A 17,716-nucleotide genomic window follows, 5' to 3' on the forward strand; every position below is an offset into this window, starting at 1 on the left:
CCCAGACAAAGGGGAGAGAGAGGCAGGGGACTCCCAGACAAAGGGGAGAGAGAGGCAGGGGACTCCCAGACAAATGGGAGAGAGAGGCAGGGGACTCCCAGACAAAGGGGAGAGAGAGGCAGGGGACTCCCAGACAAAGGGGAGAGAGAGGCAGGGGACTCCCAGACAAAGGGGAGAGAGGCAGGGGACTCCCAGACAAAGGGGAGAGAGAGGCAGGGGACTCCCAGACAAAGGGGAGAGAAAGGCAGTGGACTCCCAGACAAAGGGGAGAGAGAGGAAGGGACTCCCAGACAAAGGGGAGAGAAAAGCAGTGGACTCCCAGACAAAGGGGAGAGAGAGGCAGGGGACTCCCAGACAAAGGGGAGAGAAAGGCAGTGGACTCCCAGACAAAGGGAAGAGAGAGGCAGGGGACTCCCAGACAAAGGGGAGAGAGAGGCAGGGGACTCCCAGACAAATGGAAGAGAGAGGCAGGGGACTCCCAGACAAGGGGAAGAGAGAGGCAGGGGACTCCCAGACAAAGGGGAGAGAGAGGCAGGGGACTCCCAGACAAATGGAAGAGAGAGGCAGGGGACTCCCAGACAAAGGGGAGAGAGAGGCAGGGGACTCCCAGACAAATGGAAGAGAGAGGCAGGGGACTCCCAGACAAAGGGAAGAGAGAGGCAGGGGACTCCCAGACAAAGGGGAGAGAGAGGCAGGGGACTCCCAGACAAAGGGGAGAGAAAGGCAGTGGACTCCCAGACAAAGGGGAGAGAGAGGAAGGGACTCCCAGACAAAGGGGAGAGAAAAGCAGTGGACTCCCAGACAAAGGGGAGAGAGAGGCAGGGGACTCCCAGACAAAGGGGAGAGAAAGGCAGTGGACTCCCAGACAAAGGGAAGAGAGAGGCAGGGGACTCCCAGACAAAGGGGAGAGAGAGGCAGGGGACTCCCAGACAAATGGAAGAGAGAGGCAGGGGACTCCCAGACAAGGGGAAGAGAGAGGCAGGGGACTCCCAGACAAAGGGGAGAGAGAGGCAGGGGACTCCCAGACAAATGGAAGAGAGAGGCAGGGGACTCCCAGACAAAGGGAAGAGAGAGGCAGGGGACTCCCAGACAAAGGGGAGAGAGAGGCAGGGGACTCCCAGACAAATGGAAGAGAGAGGCAGGGGACTCCCAGACAAAGGGGAGAGAGAGGCAGGGGACTCCCAAACAAAGGGGAGAGAGAGGCAGGGGACTCCCAGACAAAGGGGAGAGAGAGGCAGGGGACTCCCAGACAAAGGGGAGAGAGAGGCAGGGGACTCCCAGACAAAGGGGAGAGAGAGGCAGGGGACTCCCAGACAAAGGGGAGAGAGAGGCAAGGGACTCATCGAGGAAGGGAGGCCTGATGGAAAGAACGAGGGTGGAGGGAGGGGACTAAAAGAGAGCAGGAGGCTAAAGCACAGTCCCCAATCACCTATCACCACACTCCCACCAGAATCAATCCTTTCTGATTCGGCCCACCATTTTAGCTGCGAACTGCTCTGAATGGGGCCTTGAATTCCAGCTGGAATTACTGCCTACTTATATAATGTCTATGGTGTGAATGGGGAAACTTTTTGGACTCTGTAGAGCGCTTAACACACAGTAGAATAACACATCTTTCCCCACTGAGCAGTCAGGAATACAGGGAGTCTTCAGAAGGGGATGTTTATGCTGCTGTATAAACCAGGCCTCTGTGTCCGTGTGTGTTTATGCTGCTGTATAAACCAGGATACTCTTCTCACGCACCATATTGGTTGAAAAATAGTTACCGGCAGTATAATAGGCCTGTAGTATTTTATGGTATCATTTATGTGTCCAGTAATAGTATTAGTTGGTGACCTGCTTGAATGTTCACACCTACATGTTTATGTTCTAAGTCTCACTGCTGTTGTTGTTTGTCTGTTCAGAAACCCCACATCAACAGCTACTCAGACCACGGCCACAAGCCTGATGTCATCAAAGGAAACATAGAGTTTAACAACATCCATTTCACCTACCCCTCACGACCCAACGTCAAAGTATGTGCTGCCTTCTTTACGTGTGTGTTGATGTCCAGTAGATGTTTGTAGATGTTAAACGGTGTGTTTCTGTGTGTGTCTCTTTGTAGGTGTTGAATGGAATGTCTCTGAGTGTGCGTAGTGGCCAGACCATAGCTCTGGTAGGCAGTAGTGGCTGTGGGAAAAGCACCACCGTTCAGCTGCTGCAGCGGTTCTATGATCCACAAGATGGATCAGTGAGTATCACGGAACACACACACACACACACACACACACACACACACACACACACACACACACACACACACACACACACACACACACACACACACACACACACACACACACACACACACACACACACACACGCACGCACGCACACACACACACACACACAGTATCTGTTCTGTAACTATGCCCTCTGTGTTCTGTAGGTGTGTGTAGATGGTCATGACGTGCGCTCACTGAACGTGCGCTTCCTGAGAGAGATGATTGGCGTTGTCAGTCAGGAGCCCATCCTGTTTGCTACCACCATCGCTGAGAACATCCGCTACGGACGACCTGACGTCACACATCAGGAGATAGAACAGGCTGCTAGGGAGGCCAACGCCTACGACTTCATCATGACACTACCTGATGTACGTTACTGTGTCTGTCTGTGTATATTACTGTGTCTGTCTGTCTGTGGTGTGTGTGTGTCTGTCTGTGGTGTGTGTGTGTGTGTGTGTGTGTGTGTGTGTGTGTGTGTGTGTGTGTGTGTGTGTGTGTGTGTGTGTGTGTGTGTGTGTGTGTGTGTGTGTGTGTGTGTGTGTGTGTGTGTGTGTGTGTGTGTGTGTGTGTGTGTGTGTGTGTGTGTGTGTGTGTGTGTGGTAGAAGTAGTAGTAGTAGTAGTGGTAGTACTATAACTAATGCTAGATAATGATTGATTACAGTATGTTGATAATATTGTTTCTGTTGAGCAGAAATTTGAGACTCTAGTTGGAGACAGAGGAACCCAGATGAGTGGAGGACAGAAACAGAGGATTGCTATCGCACGCGCTCTCGTACGCAACCCCAAGATCCTCTTGTTGGATGAGGCTACCTCAGCCCTCGATGCCGAGAGTGAGACCATCGTACAGGCTGCTTTGGACAAGGTAGAGGACACACAGACAGACACACACACACATGCACCATTTGCACCAGTTTATCAACATCTACTAAACATGGCTATGCCCCTCTCTTCCCTCCCCCTTTCCCCTCCTCCCTCCCCCTCCAGGTGAGACAGGGTCGTACTACCATCGTGGTGGCCCATCGTCTGTCTACTATCCGTAATGCTGATGTCATCGCAGGCTTCCAGAAGGGAGAGATTGTAGAGCTGGGAACACACAGCCAACTGATGGAAAAAGAAGGAGTCTACCACACACTGGTCACCATGCAGGTAACACACACACACACACACACCCTCCTCACACCCTCTTCACACATCTTGCATCTACGTCACCATTTAGGTAACAGCGTTATCAAAACAGTGTCACACACACGCCACATAACAAACAAATACACACATTTGACTCTATATTCTATTCGGTTGTGTTCTTCCAGACGTTTAAGAGTCCTGAGGAGGGCGAGGAGGCTGTGGAGGAGCAGGTTCTGGAGGAGAAGAGTCCGTCAGTGATGCCGTTTTCAGAGACCACCCTCATCAGGAGGAAATCTACCAAGGGATCGTCCTTCATCGGCTCAGAGAAAGGAGACCAGGACAAGACAGAGGTGGAAGAAGAGGTAAGGCTATGGAGCTAGAGATACTAACTGGAAGGGATATTCCCATTTTAATCCAGGATCAGTGGTGGACACACTGTGGGACATAATTGGTGTACCATTTGGACTGTTTCTGATGATTTCCCTCTCTCTTCTCTCTCCTTCCTTTCTCTCTTCTCTCTCCTTCCTTTATCTGTCTTCTCTCTCTATTTCTCTCTCCTTCCTTTCTTACTCTATCTTCTCTCACTCTCTTTCTCTCTCTCTTCTCTCTCCTTCCTTTCTCTCTTCTCTCTCCTTCCTTTATCTGTCTTCTCTCTCTATTTCTCTCTCCTTCCTTTCTTACTCTATCTTCTCTCTCTCTCCTTCCTCTCACTCTCTTTCTCTCTCTCTCTCTTCCTTCCTTTCTCTCTTCTTCCTCTCTCTCTATCTCCCCAGGATGAGGAGATTCCTCCTGTGTCGTTTCTGAAGGTGTTGAAGCTGAACCTTCCTGAGTGGCCCTATATGGTGGTTGGTGTGATCTGTGCCACTATCAACGGGGGCATGCAGCCTTTCTTCGCTGTCATCTTCTCTAAAATCATCGCTGTATGTTAAATATCAGTTAATACCAGATATCATCATTCTATGTTTACTCATTTATTTCAGTTTATTCATCTTCTCATTACTGAAAGTTGAATTAGTCATATTCCATCAAATAGCATCACCTCAGATGATCATGTTAGTGTTGTTGTCATGTTTCAGGTGTTTGCAGAGCAAGACCAGGAACTAGTTAGACAACGCTCCTCATTCTACTCTATCATGTTCGCCCTCATTGGAGTCGTCTCCTTCATAACCATGTTCCTGCAGGTATGCACACACCTCACCTAATGAAAAATAATATGACGAATGAGCGACAGAATGTGGGAGGGGCTTAGGTTTGTATCTATCCTACAGCAGGCCAGTGGTCCCTAATGTATTTCTATTGATCAACAGCATCTTGAAGTTTTACTTACTATGACTGTGATACGTGGTTGTCTTCTCTCCAGGGATTCTGTTTTGGGAAGGCCGGTGAGATTCTGACCATGAAGCTGAGACTGATGGCCTTTAAAGCCATGATGAAACAGGCAAGACAGTTTATTTAGGCTTATAGAGTGTTTAATAAAGGTGTTTATTTAGGCCTATATAGTGTTTATTAAAGGTAAGACAGTTTATTTAGGCCTATAGAGTGTTTATTAAAAGTGTTTATTTAGGCCTATATAGTGTTTATTAAAGGTAAGACAGTTTATTTAGGCCTATATAGTGTTTAATAAAGTTAAGACAGTTTATTTAGGCCTATATAGTGTTTATTAAAGGTAAGACAGTTTATTTAGGCTTATAGAGTGTTTAATAAAGGTAAGACAGTTTATTTAGGCTTATAGAGTGTTTAATAAAGGCAAGACAGTTTATTTAGGCTTATAGAGTGTTTAATAAAGGTGTTTATTTAGGCCTATATAGTGTTTATTAAAGGCAAGACAGTTTATTTAGGCCTATATAGTGTTTATTAAAGGCAAGACAGTTTACTTAGGCCTATATAGTGTTTATTAAAGGTAAGACAGTTTATTTAGGCTTATAGAGTGTTTAATAAAGGTGTTTATTTAGGCCTATATAGTGTTTATTAAAGGCAAGACAGTTTATTTAGGCCTATATAGTGTTTATTAAAGGCAAGACAGTTTATTTAGGCCTATATAGTGTTTATTAAAGGTAAGACAGTTTATTTAGGCTTATAGAGTGTTTAATAAAGGTGTTTATTTAGGCTTATAGGGTGTTTAATAAAGGCAAGACAGTTTATTTAGGCCCATATAGTGTTTGTTAAAGGTAAGACAGTTTATTTATGCTTATATGGTGTTTAATAAAGTGTTTATTAAAGGTAAGACAGTTTATTTATGCTTATATGGTGTTTAATAAAGTGTTTATTAAAGGTAAGACAGTTTATTTAGGCTTACATGGTGTTTAATAAAGGTAAGATAGTTTATTTAGGCCTATAGAGTGTTTAATAAAGGTGTTTATTTAGGCCTATAGAGTGTTTATTAAAGGTAAGACAGTTTATTTAGGCCTATATAGTGTTTATTAAAGGTAAGACAGTTTATTTAGGCCTATATAGTGTTTAATAAAGGTAAGACAGTTTATTTAGGCCTATATAGTGTTTATTAAAGGCAAGACAGTTTATTTAGGCCTATATAGTGTTTATTAAAGGTAAGACAGTTTATTTAGGCCTATAGAGTGTTTATTAAAGGCAAGACAGTTTATTTAGGCCTATAGAGTGTTTAATAAAGCTGTTTATTTAGGCCTATAGAGTGTTTATTAAAGGTAAGACAGTTTATTTAGGCCTATATAGTGTTTATTAAAGGTAAGACAGTTTATTTAGGCCTATAGAGTGTTTATTAAAGGTAAGACAGTTTATTTAGGCCTATAGAGTGTTTATTAAAGGTAAGACAGTTTATTTAGGCCTATAGAGTGTTTATTAAAGGTAAGACAGTTTATTTAGGCTTATATGGTGTTTATTAAAGGTAAGATAGTTTATTTAGGCCTATAGAGTGTTTAATAAAGTTTATTTAGGCCTATATAGTGTTTATTAAAGGTAAGACAGTTTATTTAGGCCTATATAGTGTTTAATAAAGGTAAGATAGTTTATTTAGGCCTATAGAGTGTTTAATAAAGGTAAGACAGTTTATTTAGGCCTATAAAGTGTTTATAATAAAGGTAAGACAGTTTATTTAGGCCTATAGAGTGTTTATTAAAGGTAAGACAGTTTATTTAGGCCTATAGAGTGTTTATTAAAGGTAAGACAGTTTATTTAGGCCTATATAGTGTTTATTAGTTTATTTAGGTAAGATAGTTTATTTAGGCCTATACAGAGTGTTTAATAAAGGTGTTTATTTAGGCCTATATAGTGTTTAATAAAGGTAAGACAGTTTATTTAGGCCTAGTGTTTCAGGATGGTATTTAGTTTAGGGTGTTTTGGTGGTTTAAGACAGTTTATTTAGAGTGTTTAATAAATTTCCCTATAGTGTTTATTAAAGGTAAGGCTGTTTATTTAGGCCATAAGTGTTTATTTTAAAGGTGGGGTTTATTTAGGCCTTCCTGTTTGGCCCTAAGACAGTAAAGGTATTTCGGATGGTGTTTAATAAAGGTAAGATAGTCCAGTTTATTGTTTCCTAAAGGTCTCAGCCTAAGACAGTATTTATATTTAGGCCTGATTTTAGTAGTTTATTTTATAGTGTGGGGGCTAAAGGTAAGACAGTTTATTTAGGCTGATGAGTGTTTAATAAAGGTCCTAGTTTATTTAGGCCTGTGTAAATCTAAGTGTAAGACAGTTTATTTAGGCTCTAATTTTAATAAAGGTTTAAGACTATTTCTATATAGTGTTTAATTGTTTAATCTCGGTAAGACAGGACCTGAGCCCTAGAACCATGCCCCAGGACTACCTGACATGATAAACTGTTTATTAAAGGTCCCCAGTTCCACCTGGCCATGCTGCAGTTTATTTAGGCTTATAGAGTGTTTAATCCAGTTTTCAACTGGCCTGGGCCCTTATATGGTGTTTAATAAAGTGTTTATTGGGACCATGGTGTTTAATAAAGGTAAGATAGTTTATTTAGGCCTATAGAGTGTTTAATAAAGGTGTTTATTTAGGCCTATAGAGTGTTTATTAAAGGTAAGACAGTTTATTTAGGCCAGTGTTTTTATTAAAGGTAAGACAGTTTATTTAGGCCTTACTACAGAGTGTTTAATAGTGTTTATAAAGGTCAAGACAGTTTATTTAGGCCATTTAGGTGAACATTAAAGGAACAGTTTATTTAGGCCACGTTCTGTTATAAGGTCCAGACAGTTTATTTAGGCCTAGAAGAGGACTGGCCACCCCACAGTTTATTTGCCTTAGGCCTCTAATTCTCTCTTTCTTTTATCTTCTATAGAGTGTTTAATAAAGGAGGACCTAGTGAGTTTATTTAGGACCAGTTTATTTAGGCCCCAGTGATTAGGTGACATGATGGCTCCTTGAGTGTCCCCAGTCCAGTTTATTTGTGCTGCTGCTAAAGTTTCAAGATGTTTATTTAGGCCTATAGAGATGTTTATTATTATTTTAGGCCATGCTGGTCATTTATGAACATTTTAACATCTTGGTCATTTTCTGTTATAATTCTATTTAGGCACATGGTGTTTATTAAAGGTAAGATAGTTTAGCCAGAGGTGTTTTTTAAGAGGACAGTTTATTTAGGCCACCCCACATAGCCCGTTTTCCTCTCTAGTTTATTAAAGGTAAGTTTCTTCCTAAGACAGTTTATTTAGGCCTATAGTGTTTTTAAAAGGTAAGTTTATTTTATGGTTTAATAAAGGTAAGACAGTTTAGGGAGTTTTTCCTAGCCACCGTGCTTTTACACCTGCATTGTTTGCTGTTTTTGGGGTTTTAGGCTGGGTTTCTGTACAGCAGTTTTTGAGATATCAGCTGATGTACGTTTATTTAGGGCTATATAAATAAATTTGATTTGATTTGATTTGATATAGTGTTTAATAAAGGTAAGATAGTTTATTTAGGCCTACAGAGTGTTTAATAAAGGTGTTTATTTAGGCTTATATGGTGTTTAATAAAGGTAAGATAGTTTATTTAGGCCTACAGAGTGTTTAATAAAGGTGTTTATTTAGGCTTATAGAGTGTTTAATAAAGGTAAGACAGTTTATTTAGGCCTATATAGTGTTTATTAAAGGTAAGACAGTTTATTTAGGCCTATAGAGTGTTTAATAAAGGTGTTTATTTAGGCCTATAGAGTGTTTATTAAAGGTAAGACAGTTTATTTAGGCCTATATAGTGTTTATTAAAGGTAAGATAGTTTATTTAGGCCTATAGAGTGTTTAATAAAGGTGTTTATTTAGGCCTATATAGTGTTTATTAAAGGTAAGACAGTTTATTTAGGCCAATATAGTGTGTATTAAAGGTAGGACAGTTTATTTAGGCCTATAGAGTGTTTATTAAAGGTAAGACAGTTTATTTAGGCTTATATGGTGTTTAATAAAGGTAAGATAGTTTATTTACATTTACATTTAGGCCTACAGAGTGTTTAATAAAGGTGTTTATTTAGGCTTATAGAGTGTTTAATAAAGGTAAGACAGTTTATTTAGGCTGAGAGTGTTTAATAAAGGTAAGACAGTTTATTTAGGCCTATATAGTGTTTATTAAAGGTAAGACAGTTTATTTAGGCCTATATAGTGTTTATTAAAGGTAAGACAGTTTATTTAGGCTTATATGGTGTTTAATAAAGGTAAGATAGTTTATTTAGGCCTACAGAGTGTTTAATAAAGGTGTTTATTTAGGCTTATAGGTGTTTAATAAAGGTAAGACAGTTTATTTAGGCCAGTTTATTTAGGCCTATATAGTGAGTGTTTATTAAAGGTAAGACAGTTTATTTAGGCCTATAGAGTGTTTAATAGGTGTTTATTTAGGCCTATAGAGTGTTTATTAAAGGTAAGACAGTTTATTTAGGCCTATAAGTGTTTATTAAAGGTAAGACAGTTTATTTAGGCCTATAGAGTGTTTAATAAAGGTGTTTATTTAGGCCTATATAGTGTTTATTAAAGTTAAGACAGTTTATTTAGGCCTATAGAGTGTTTATTAAAGGTAAGACAGTTTATTTAGGCCTATAGAGTGTTTATTAAAGGTAAGACAGTTTATTTAGGCTTATATGGTGTTTAATAAAGGTAAGATAGTTTATTTAGGCCTACAGAGTGTTTAATAAAGGTGTTTATTTAGGCTTATACAGTGTTTAATATAAGACAGTTTATTTAGGCTGAGAGTGTTTAATAAAGGTAAGACAGTTTATTTAGGCTTATGGAGTGTTTAATAAAGGTAAGACAGTTTATTTAGGCTTATAGAGTGTTTCATAAAGGTTAGACTGTTTATGTTGGCCTATATAGTGTTTATTAAAGGTAAGACAGTTTATTTAGTCTTATATATGGAGTGTTTATAAAGGCTCAAATAGGTTATAGAGACAATTTGAACATGTAACTCTCTTCGTTCCCCTGTAGGAGTTGGGCTGGTATGACAGTCACAAGAACAGTGTTGGAGCTCTCACCACTAGACTGGCTACAGATGCAGCACAAGTACAGGGGGTAAGTAGTAAGTACACACATGAACACAACACAGACACACACACACTAACCCTCTCTCCCTCCCTCTCCAGGCTACAGGAGTGCGCTTGGCCACTCTGGCCCAGAACGTGGCTAACCTGGGCACCAGTCTGATCATCTCATTTGTGTACGGCTGGCAGCTGACTCTTCTCATCCTGTGTGTGGTACCTGTCATGGCTGTAGCTGGAGGCATACAGATGAAGATGCTCTCTGGTCACGCTGTCAAAGACAAGAAAGAGCTAGAACAGGCTGGCAAGGTACACAACCACTCACACACACAGTCTTATTAACTCTCTTCATAGCTCCCAAAATTTGCAACAGTGAATATCTATATGTTCTTCTCTCGAGTCTAACCAGTGTGTGTGTGTCAGATTGCCACAGAGGCCATAGAGAACATCCGTACGGTGGCATCTCTCACCAGAGAGCAGAAGTTTGAGTCTCTGTACCAGGAGAACCTCATAGTGCCTTTCAAGTACGTGTGCTACAAAGTTTACAATTTCCATTATAAAAAGTCCTAGTCAATGCTGTTTTTAATGTGTCAACAGTGTCAGTCTTGTAAATGTACTATATTACTTTTGTTTATGTAATCACCCCTCTCTTTAATCTCTCTCTCTCTCTCTTCCTCTGTAGGAACTCTCAGAAGAAGGCCCATGTGTATGGCATCACATTCTCCTTCTCTCAGGCCATGATCTACTTTGCCTATGCAGGCTGCTTCCGCTTCGGAGCCTGGCTCATAGAAGAAGGCATCATGACCTTTGAAAATGTCTTCCTGTGAGTACAGCAGCTACCTTTGATTGGGTTAATTCAGTCATGTGTCCATGTTCACAACTGTCCTTATAGCCTTTTCCTGTGTGACTATAAGGCCATGTTGGAACGACTCAATTGCTTCCCTAATATGGGTTCTTGGTGGACACAGGAACAGTAGTGTGCCGATTTGTGTATACATTGTACAATACAGCTCAGGTACAGTAGTGGAGGTTGTGTGTGTACATTGTACAGCTCAGGTATAGTAGAACACACCCCGGCCCAGGTCATCTAGGCCTGACAGGAAGGTCCAGTATTACAGTGGTCAAAGGTGGCTGTGGTTAATCATTACCTAACTGGGAAGTGTGTTGGAGGTCAACGCTGATCTAGGGACTCATCACCGTAGCAACAATGGCCATATAGCCATGACATGTCTAATATGTGAAATGGATGTTATAGAATAGATATCACGACTAAAGGCTTAGATAACATTTTATTTGAAAAGGTGTACATAAGTCAGTCATAACACTGTCATAACAGCAACATAACGTCTGTCATAAACAGATGTTACTATTGTCATTAAAGCGGCAATATGCAACTTTTTTGCCGACCCAACCAGATCTGTCATTCTCATTGAAAGCAAGTCTAAGAAGCGGTTAGTATGTTCTATTTTCTCTATTTCTATGCATTCATTTTTTTAAAGTTGAGTTTTTGCGTCTTTTACTTTATTTTTTTTTACACCAGCTTCAAACACCTGAAAATACCATATTTTGGGTTATTGAAAATATATTTCACAGCGGTTTAGATCGTACAATGATTCTCTTCTGCTTGTTTTGTCACATAAACTAAAATTAGACAAACTATTAGAATTTTAGCAACCAGGAAATGGCAGAGCAATTTCCTACATATTGCACCTTTAAGTGTCATGCGGTTGTATTGTCACTTTCAATGTGAAGTTAAAATTTCTCTGGCATGACTTCAAGATAATTTAATTTGAACCTAAATGAGACTTTAGCGAGCTTGATACAATAGAATCCGAGCTTGATACACTGTTTTAGCATTTGTGACGCAAAACCAATGCTAATTATTTCGTGCTTCATGTCCAAATCATAGCATCTTAAATGGATTGTGTAACTCGATGCAGTTATTTATCGCTTTTCATTACAGTGTTATCTCAAAGCTCTACATGGGCAAATCATTTGAATCAAGGCAGGAAATAGCAAAAGTAGGTGTCAGGATTTGGCCAGGGTTGTTCCGGTTTTTGGTCACTAGATGCCTCCATTGTGCCTTTTGACCTTTTGTTTTCCCTTGATCCCCATTATTATTTGCACCTGTGCCTCGTTTCCCCTGATTGTATTTAAACCCTTTGTTTTCCTCTGTTCTTTGCTCTGTGTTTGTATGTTAGCACCCAGCCCTAGTACTCTGTGAACTCTTGTTGATCCCGGTGGACTCTGTTGTGGAATTCTGTTTTTTGTTCTTGTTTGTTTGTTTTTGAGTATCTTTTGAGGCTTTTTGTGCTTTACCTTCCACCTTGTGGATTTAACTTTTTTTGTCTTGAAGGATTACCTTTGTTCTTGTGGAATTCCTTTTGAGGTTGTGGAGTTACATGTTTTCCTGAAGAACTTCACGTTTTACTTCATTAAATACACCGTCTCAAGTACTGCTGTGTCTGCCTCATCTTCTGGGTTCTGCCGACTATTCGTGGCTCAGTTGGTTAAGTGACTGTTTCTCACTCCGGAGACCCGGGTTCGTAACCGGGTCCTGACAGAAACACAGAGCCAAAAATGAACCCAGAGGCAGCCAGTTCCCAGGACCTTGTTGCCATGCTGTCCCACCACCAGGAGACTGTCCAACGCCACGAGGTGGTGTGCTTGTAAAGGGTTGATCCAAGTGCTTGTAAAGGGTTTCTCACCCAATGTTCTCTCTCCTTCGAGCTGCAACCCTCGTCGTTCCCCACCGACCGGTCTAAGATCGCATATATCATCAACCTGCTGTCGGAACAAGCCCTTGCCTGGGCTACTGCTGTGTGGGATGCCCATAGTTCCTGCTGTGCTAGCTACTCTGCCTTTGCTGAGGAATTCAAACAAGTGTTTCAAGGCCCAAGCAGTGGTCCTGACTCAGCCAAACAGCTCCTGACTCTCTACCAAGGTCGGCGCAGCGTGACGGACTATGCCATCCAGTTCCGCACGGTGACAGCAGCGAGTGGCTGGAACAACGAGGCGCTCACGGTGTGCTTTCTGAAAGGCCTTTCCGACACTATACAAGATGAACTGGCCACTCGGGGACCACCGGACAATCTCGAGTCCCTGATCAAGTTGGCCTCACGCATTGACCAGCGTCTGAGAGAGAGAGACCTCAACCGTAGACCTCTAGCCCCTATCAGTCCCAGCTCCGAGTCCCCACCTTTATCCTCGCTGGCTCCACCGGAACCCATGCAGATTGGACGCATCTCCCAGGCTGAGAGAGACCGCGGGGGCGACGCTGTCTATATTGCGGCAAACCGGGCCATTTCCGTTCCACGTGTCCCGGGCTCCAGGGAAACGCTCTGTCCCGTACAGACCGGGGGGAACTGTAACGGGAAACATAACCTCCTCCCATCCGTCCAACTCCCGTCTGCTCATTCCAGTCACCCTTTCCTGGAACAACCACAAGCTTCACCTTCAAGCCTTGGTAGACTCTGGAGCCGCAGGTAACTTCATGGATGGTGTCTGGGCGAAGGAGAATGGCGTTCCCTCTGAACCTCTAAGTGACCCCATGAGGGTTACTACATTGGATGGAAGCCCTTTGGGATCTGGACTTGTCACTCATGTCACTACCTCCTTGCGACTTTCAGTTTCACAACACCAGGAATTGATGAACTTTCATTTGATCTCCTGTTCCGAGTTCCCTCTCGTCCTTGGATACCCCTGGCTTCACAGCCATAACCCTCACATCGACTGGTCTGTGGGCACTATCAAGCAGTGGGGTCCTACGTGCCAAGCTACTTGTATTTTCCCGAATTCCCCGAGTTCTACTCCAGAGTCTTTAGAATCCATCAACCTGACCCGAGTTCCCGAGTGTTACCATGACCTCAAACTGGTATTTAGCAAACAGAGGGCCACCATGCTACCACCCCATAGACCTTATGATTGCCCCATCGAACTGTTTCCGGGCACTTGCCCCCCCAGGGGTCGGATCTTTTCCCTATCTCCACCCGAACGAGCTGCTATGGATACCTACATCAAGGACGCTCTGGAGGCAGGCCTCATGCGTCCATCCACCTCCCCGGCGGGAGCAGGGTTTTTCTTTGTGGCCAAGAAAGACGGTGGATTACGTCCTTGCATCGACTACCGGGGACTCAATGTGTAAACCGTCCGTAACCGTTACCCGCTACCCCTTATGGCCACAGCCTTCGAGCTGCTCCAGGAAGCAGTTGTTTTCACTAAGCTTGACCTGCGGAACGCATACCATCTTGTGCGGACCAACCTGGTGACGAGTGGAAGACCGCTTTCAACACGCCTACTGGTCACTATGAATACTTGGTGATGCCCTTCGGCCTGACCAACGCCCCAGCGGTGTTCCAAGCGCTCATAAACGATGTGCTTAGGGATATGCTTTACATATTTGTGTTCGTTTACTTGGATGACATCCTCATCTTTTCGAGCTCTCTTCAAGACCACACTAAGCATGTCAGACAAGTACTCAAAGCCTCCTAGACAGCCATCTGTACGTTAAGCCGGAAAAATGTGAATTCCATTCATCCCGAGTACAATTCCTGGGATTTGTAGTGGAACCCGGTCGAGTCCAAATGGACCCCAGGAAGGTAGGGGCGGTAGCGGATTGGCCCACCCCCAAATCCGTTAAGGAAGTTCAGCGTTTCGTGGGCTTCACTAACTTTTACCGCAAGTTCATCAAGAACTTCAGCTTGGTGGCAGCCCCTCTCTCAGCTTTAACCAAGGGTGGCAATGCAAGGCTTTTGTGGCGAAGAGAAGCTGAGACGGCCTTCCAAGGACTCAAGCAGCGCGTCCTCTCTGCTCCCATCCTGATACTACTGACTACGGATGAACCGTTTGTGGTGGAGGTAGACGCCTCAGAGGTTGGTGTTGGAGCTGTCCTGTCTCAGAGGGGTGAAGACAAGAAGCTTCATCCGTGCGCTTTCTTCTCACACCGGCTTACCCCGGCTGAGAGGAACTACGATGTGGGGGATCGTGAACTCCTAGCGGTTAAGATGGCATTGAAGGAATGGAGACACTGGCTCGAGGGGGCTTCTCGATATCCAGCAGGCGAAGCGGTTGAACTCTAGACAAGCTAGATGGTCTCTTTTCTTCAATCGATTCCAGTTTATTATCGGCCTGGGTCGAAGAATCTCAAACCGGATGCCCTGTCCCGAGTCTACGCTCCTGCCATGCGAGATGACACGGACATGCCTGTCCTTCCTGCTGCTAAGATCGTGGCTCCGATCTCGTGGCAAGTTGAGGATACCGTGAGACGAGCTCAAGCTATTGAACCGGACCCTAAAGGAGGTCCTGCCAATCGGTTGTTTGTTCCCAAGGCAGTGAGGACTCAGGTCCTTCTATGGGGGGAATCCTCTCGCCTCACCTGTCACCCGGGCGTAGGTCGCAACTTGGAGTTCATCCAGCGTAAGTTCTGGTGGCCTACCATAAGAGAAGACGTTGCCACTTTCGTCAATGCTTGCCCCGTGTGCTGCCAGGGCAAATCTTCTCACCTCCGCCCGCAAGGACTCCTTCACCCTTTACCTGTTCCCCACAGACCCTGGTCCCATATCTCGTTGGACTTTATTACTGGCCTCCCTCCATCCCATGGCAATACTACTATCCTAGTCATAATCGACAGGTTTTCAAAGGCGGCCAGGTTCGTCCCTCTGACTAAGTTACCTTCTGCCAAGGAAACGGCTGAGTTGGTAATTAATCATGTGTTCCGATTCTTCGGCATTCCTCAAGATATGGTTTCTGACAGAGGTCCCCAGTTCGTCTCTAGGTTTTGGAAGGCCTTCTGCCAACTCATGGGGGCTTCTGCCAGTCTATCTTCAGGGTACCATCCGGAGTCCAACGGCCAAACTGAGAGGATGAATCAAGAGCTGGAAACCACCCTCCGATGTATGACTCGTAACAACCCTTCCACATGGTCGTCCTTCATTGTTTGGGCCGAATACGCGCACAACACCTTGCGCTCCTCCTCCACTAGTATGTCCCCGCACGAGTGTCAGTTTGGCTATGCCCCTCCATTGTTCCCGGACCAGGAGGCAGAATTCAGAGTGCCTTCAGCCTTGAAGTTCGTCAGACGCTCGTCCACCTTGTGGATTTACCTTTTTTGTCTTGGAGGATTACCTTTGTTCTTGTGGAATTCCTTTTGAGGTTGTGGAGTTACATGTTTTCCTGAAGAACTTCACTTTTTTACTTCATTAACCTCTTCAGTCGACCCTCTACTTTTTCGAACATTCTGTTAAAAATCGCGCAACATTTCAGCGCCCTGCTACTCATGCCAGGAATATAGTATATGCATATGATTAGTATGTGTGGATAGAAAACACTCATACGTTTATAAAACTGGTTAAATCACGGCTGTGACTTTAACAGAACGTGCGTTTCATTGAAAAGTGCAGGAAAATCTGATCACTGAAAGTGGAAAAATATATCCATCCGCCGCTTCAACCCATTGTTATGGGCGAAAGACATTAAATAGGTCTGAGGTTGCAGTACCTACAGCTTCCACATGATGTCAACAGTCTTGTCATTTGCCAATGGTTTGTTTCTTGGTCAAACGAACAAGAGACAGGCTTTTTCTTCAGGTCTCCAACCGGATATTTTGGTTGAGAAATACACGGACAGTATTTCAAGACGGACCCCTATAGAAAACACTTCGTCTCGTGATTAATTTGATCGCTTATTAACGTTTACTAATACCTAAAGTTGCATTACAAAAGTATTTCGAAGTGTTTTGTGAAAGTTTATCGTCGACTTTTTGAATTTAAAAAAAATGACGTTACGTTATGAAACGCTATTTTTTTCCGTTTATCACACAGTCTTCATAGGTCGATATCTAGGCTATATATGGACCGATTTAATTGAAAAAAAGACCCAATAGTGATTATGGGACATCTAGGAGTGCCAACAAAGAAGATGGTCAAAGGTAATGAATGTTTTATATTTTATTTGTGCGGTTTGTGTAGCGCCGACTATGCTAATTTTTTTGTTTACGTCCCCTGCGGGTCTTTTGGGGCGTTACATGCTATCAGATAATATCTTCTCATGCTTTCGCCGAAAAGCATTTTAAAAATCTGACTTGTTGCCTGGATTCACAACGAGTGTAGCTTTAATTCAATACCCTGCATGTGTATTTTAATGAACGTTTGAGTTTTAACTAATACTATTAGCATTTAGCGTAGCGCATTTGCATTTCCAGAGCTCTAGATGGGACGCCTGCGTGCCAGGTAGGAGCAAGAGGTTAAATACACCGTCTCAAGTACTGCTGTGTCTGCCTCATCTTCTGGGTTCTGCCGACTATTCGTGGCTCAGTTGGTTAAGTGACTGTTTCTCACTCCGGAGACCCGGGTTCGTAACCGGGTCCTGACAGTAGGCTAGGTGCTGAAATACTTTTCAGATTAGGATTATGAGAAATAGTCTGTAGAAATGTGTTTTAAAGGCTCCAATTGATGTACCGGCTCTCAGATGGTCAGGGAGAGCATTCCATAGGCAAGGGGCAACCGACCAGAAGACTCGGTCCCCCATAGTACAGAGACGTGCCCTGGGGACTTGAAGTGGTGATTTGGACATTGATTTGAACATGAAGCTCGTAAATATAATATCGGTATCATTGACTTGCTTTGGATTTGTGCCACGAATGCTAAAATGTTACCATTTGGAAACAGTGGCTGGGTAAACAAAACCAAAGCAGCCCATAGACTGCTTACAGAGTAAGGAAACCAATATGTCATTTTGAACATTGGGTGAACTATCCCTTTAAGATACATGTTAGACAGAGAGAAACCTGCTCTCTCTGTCTCTCTCTCTCCAGGGTGATCACTGCAGTGTGAACTATCTCTTTAATATACATTATATACACTGCTCAAAAAAATAAAGGGAACACTTAAACAACACAATGTAACTCCA

At 43.2% G+C, this 17,716-nt stretch overlaps 1 protein-coding gene across 4 annotated transcripts in view; it reads left to right on the plus strand.

Annotated features, from left to right (window-relative positions):
• LOC123998274 (ATP-dependent translocase ABCB1-like) overlaps positions 1-10,641 on the plus strand; it is a 23,462-nt gene extending 12,821 nt beyond the window's left edge. For 3 of the 4 annotated variants that reach the window (XM_046303336.1, XM_046303337.1, XM_046303338.1), the window contains 13 exons: positions 1,905-2,015; positions 2,105-2,230; positions 2,429-2,632; positions 2,957-3,127; positions 3,250-3,411; positions 3,576-3,752; positions 4,164-4,310; positions 4,467-4,571; positions 4,751-4,828; positions 9,762-9,845; positions 9,917-10,120; positions 10,235-10,335; positions 10,494-10,641. In XM_046303336.1, the coding sequence (XP_046159292.1) occupies positions 1,905-2,015; positions 2,105-2,230; positions 2,429-2,632; positions 2,957-3,127; positions 3,250-3,411; positions 3,576-3,752; positions 4,164-4,310; positions 4,467-4,571; positions 4,751-4,828; positions 9,762-9,845; positions 9,917-10,120; positions 10,235-10,335; positions 10,494-10,638 (1,815 nt within the window). In that variant the 3' untranslated portion in view covers positions 10,639-10,641. Of the gene's footprint in view, positions 1-1,904; positions 2,016-2,104; positions 2,231-2,428; positions 2,633-2,956; positions 3,128-3,249; positions 3,412-3,575; positions 3,753-4,163; positions 4,311-4,466; positions 4,572-4,750; positions 4,829-9,761; positions 9,846-9,916; positions 10,121-10,234; positions 10,336-10,493 lie in introns of those variants that run through there. The other variant, XR_006832244.1, reaches the window with a different exon arrangement.
• The last annotated feature ends 7,075 nt before the right edge of the window (positions 10,642-17,716 follow it).

This window comes from Oncorhynchus gorbuscha, linkage group LG15 (assembly GCF_021184085.1).
Source record: "Oncorhynchus gorbuscha isolate QuinsamMale2020 ecotype Even-year linkage group LG15, OgorEven_v1.0, whole genome shotgun sequence".
In the NCBI taxonomy this organism is placed as follows: domain Eukaryota; kingdom Metazoa; phylum Chordata; class Actinopteri; order Salmoniformes; family Salmonidae; genus Oncorhynchus; species Oncorhynchus gorbuscha.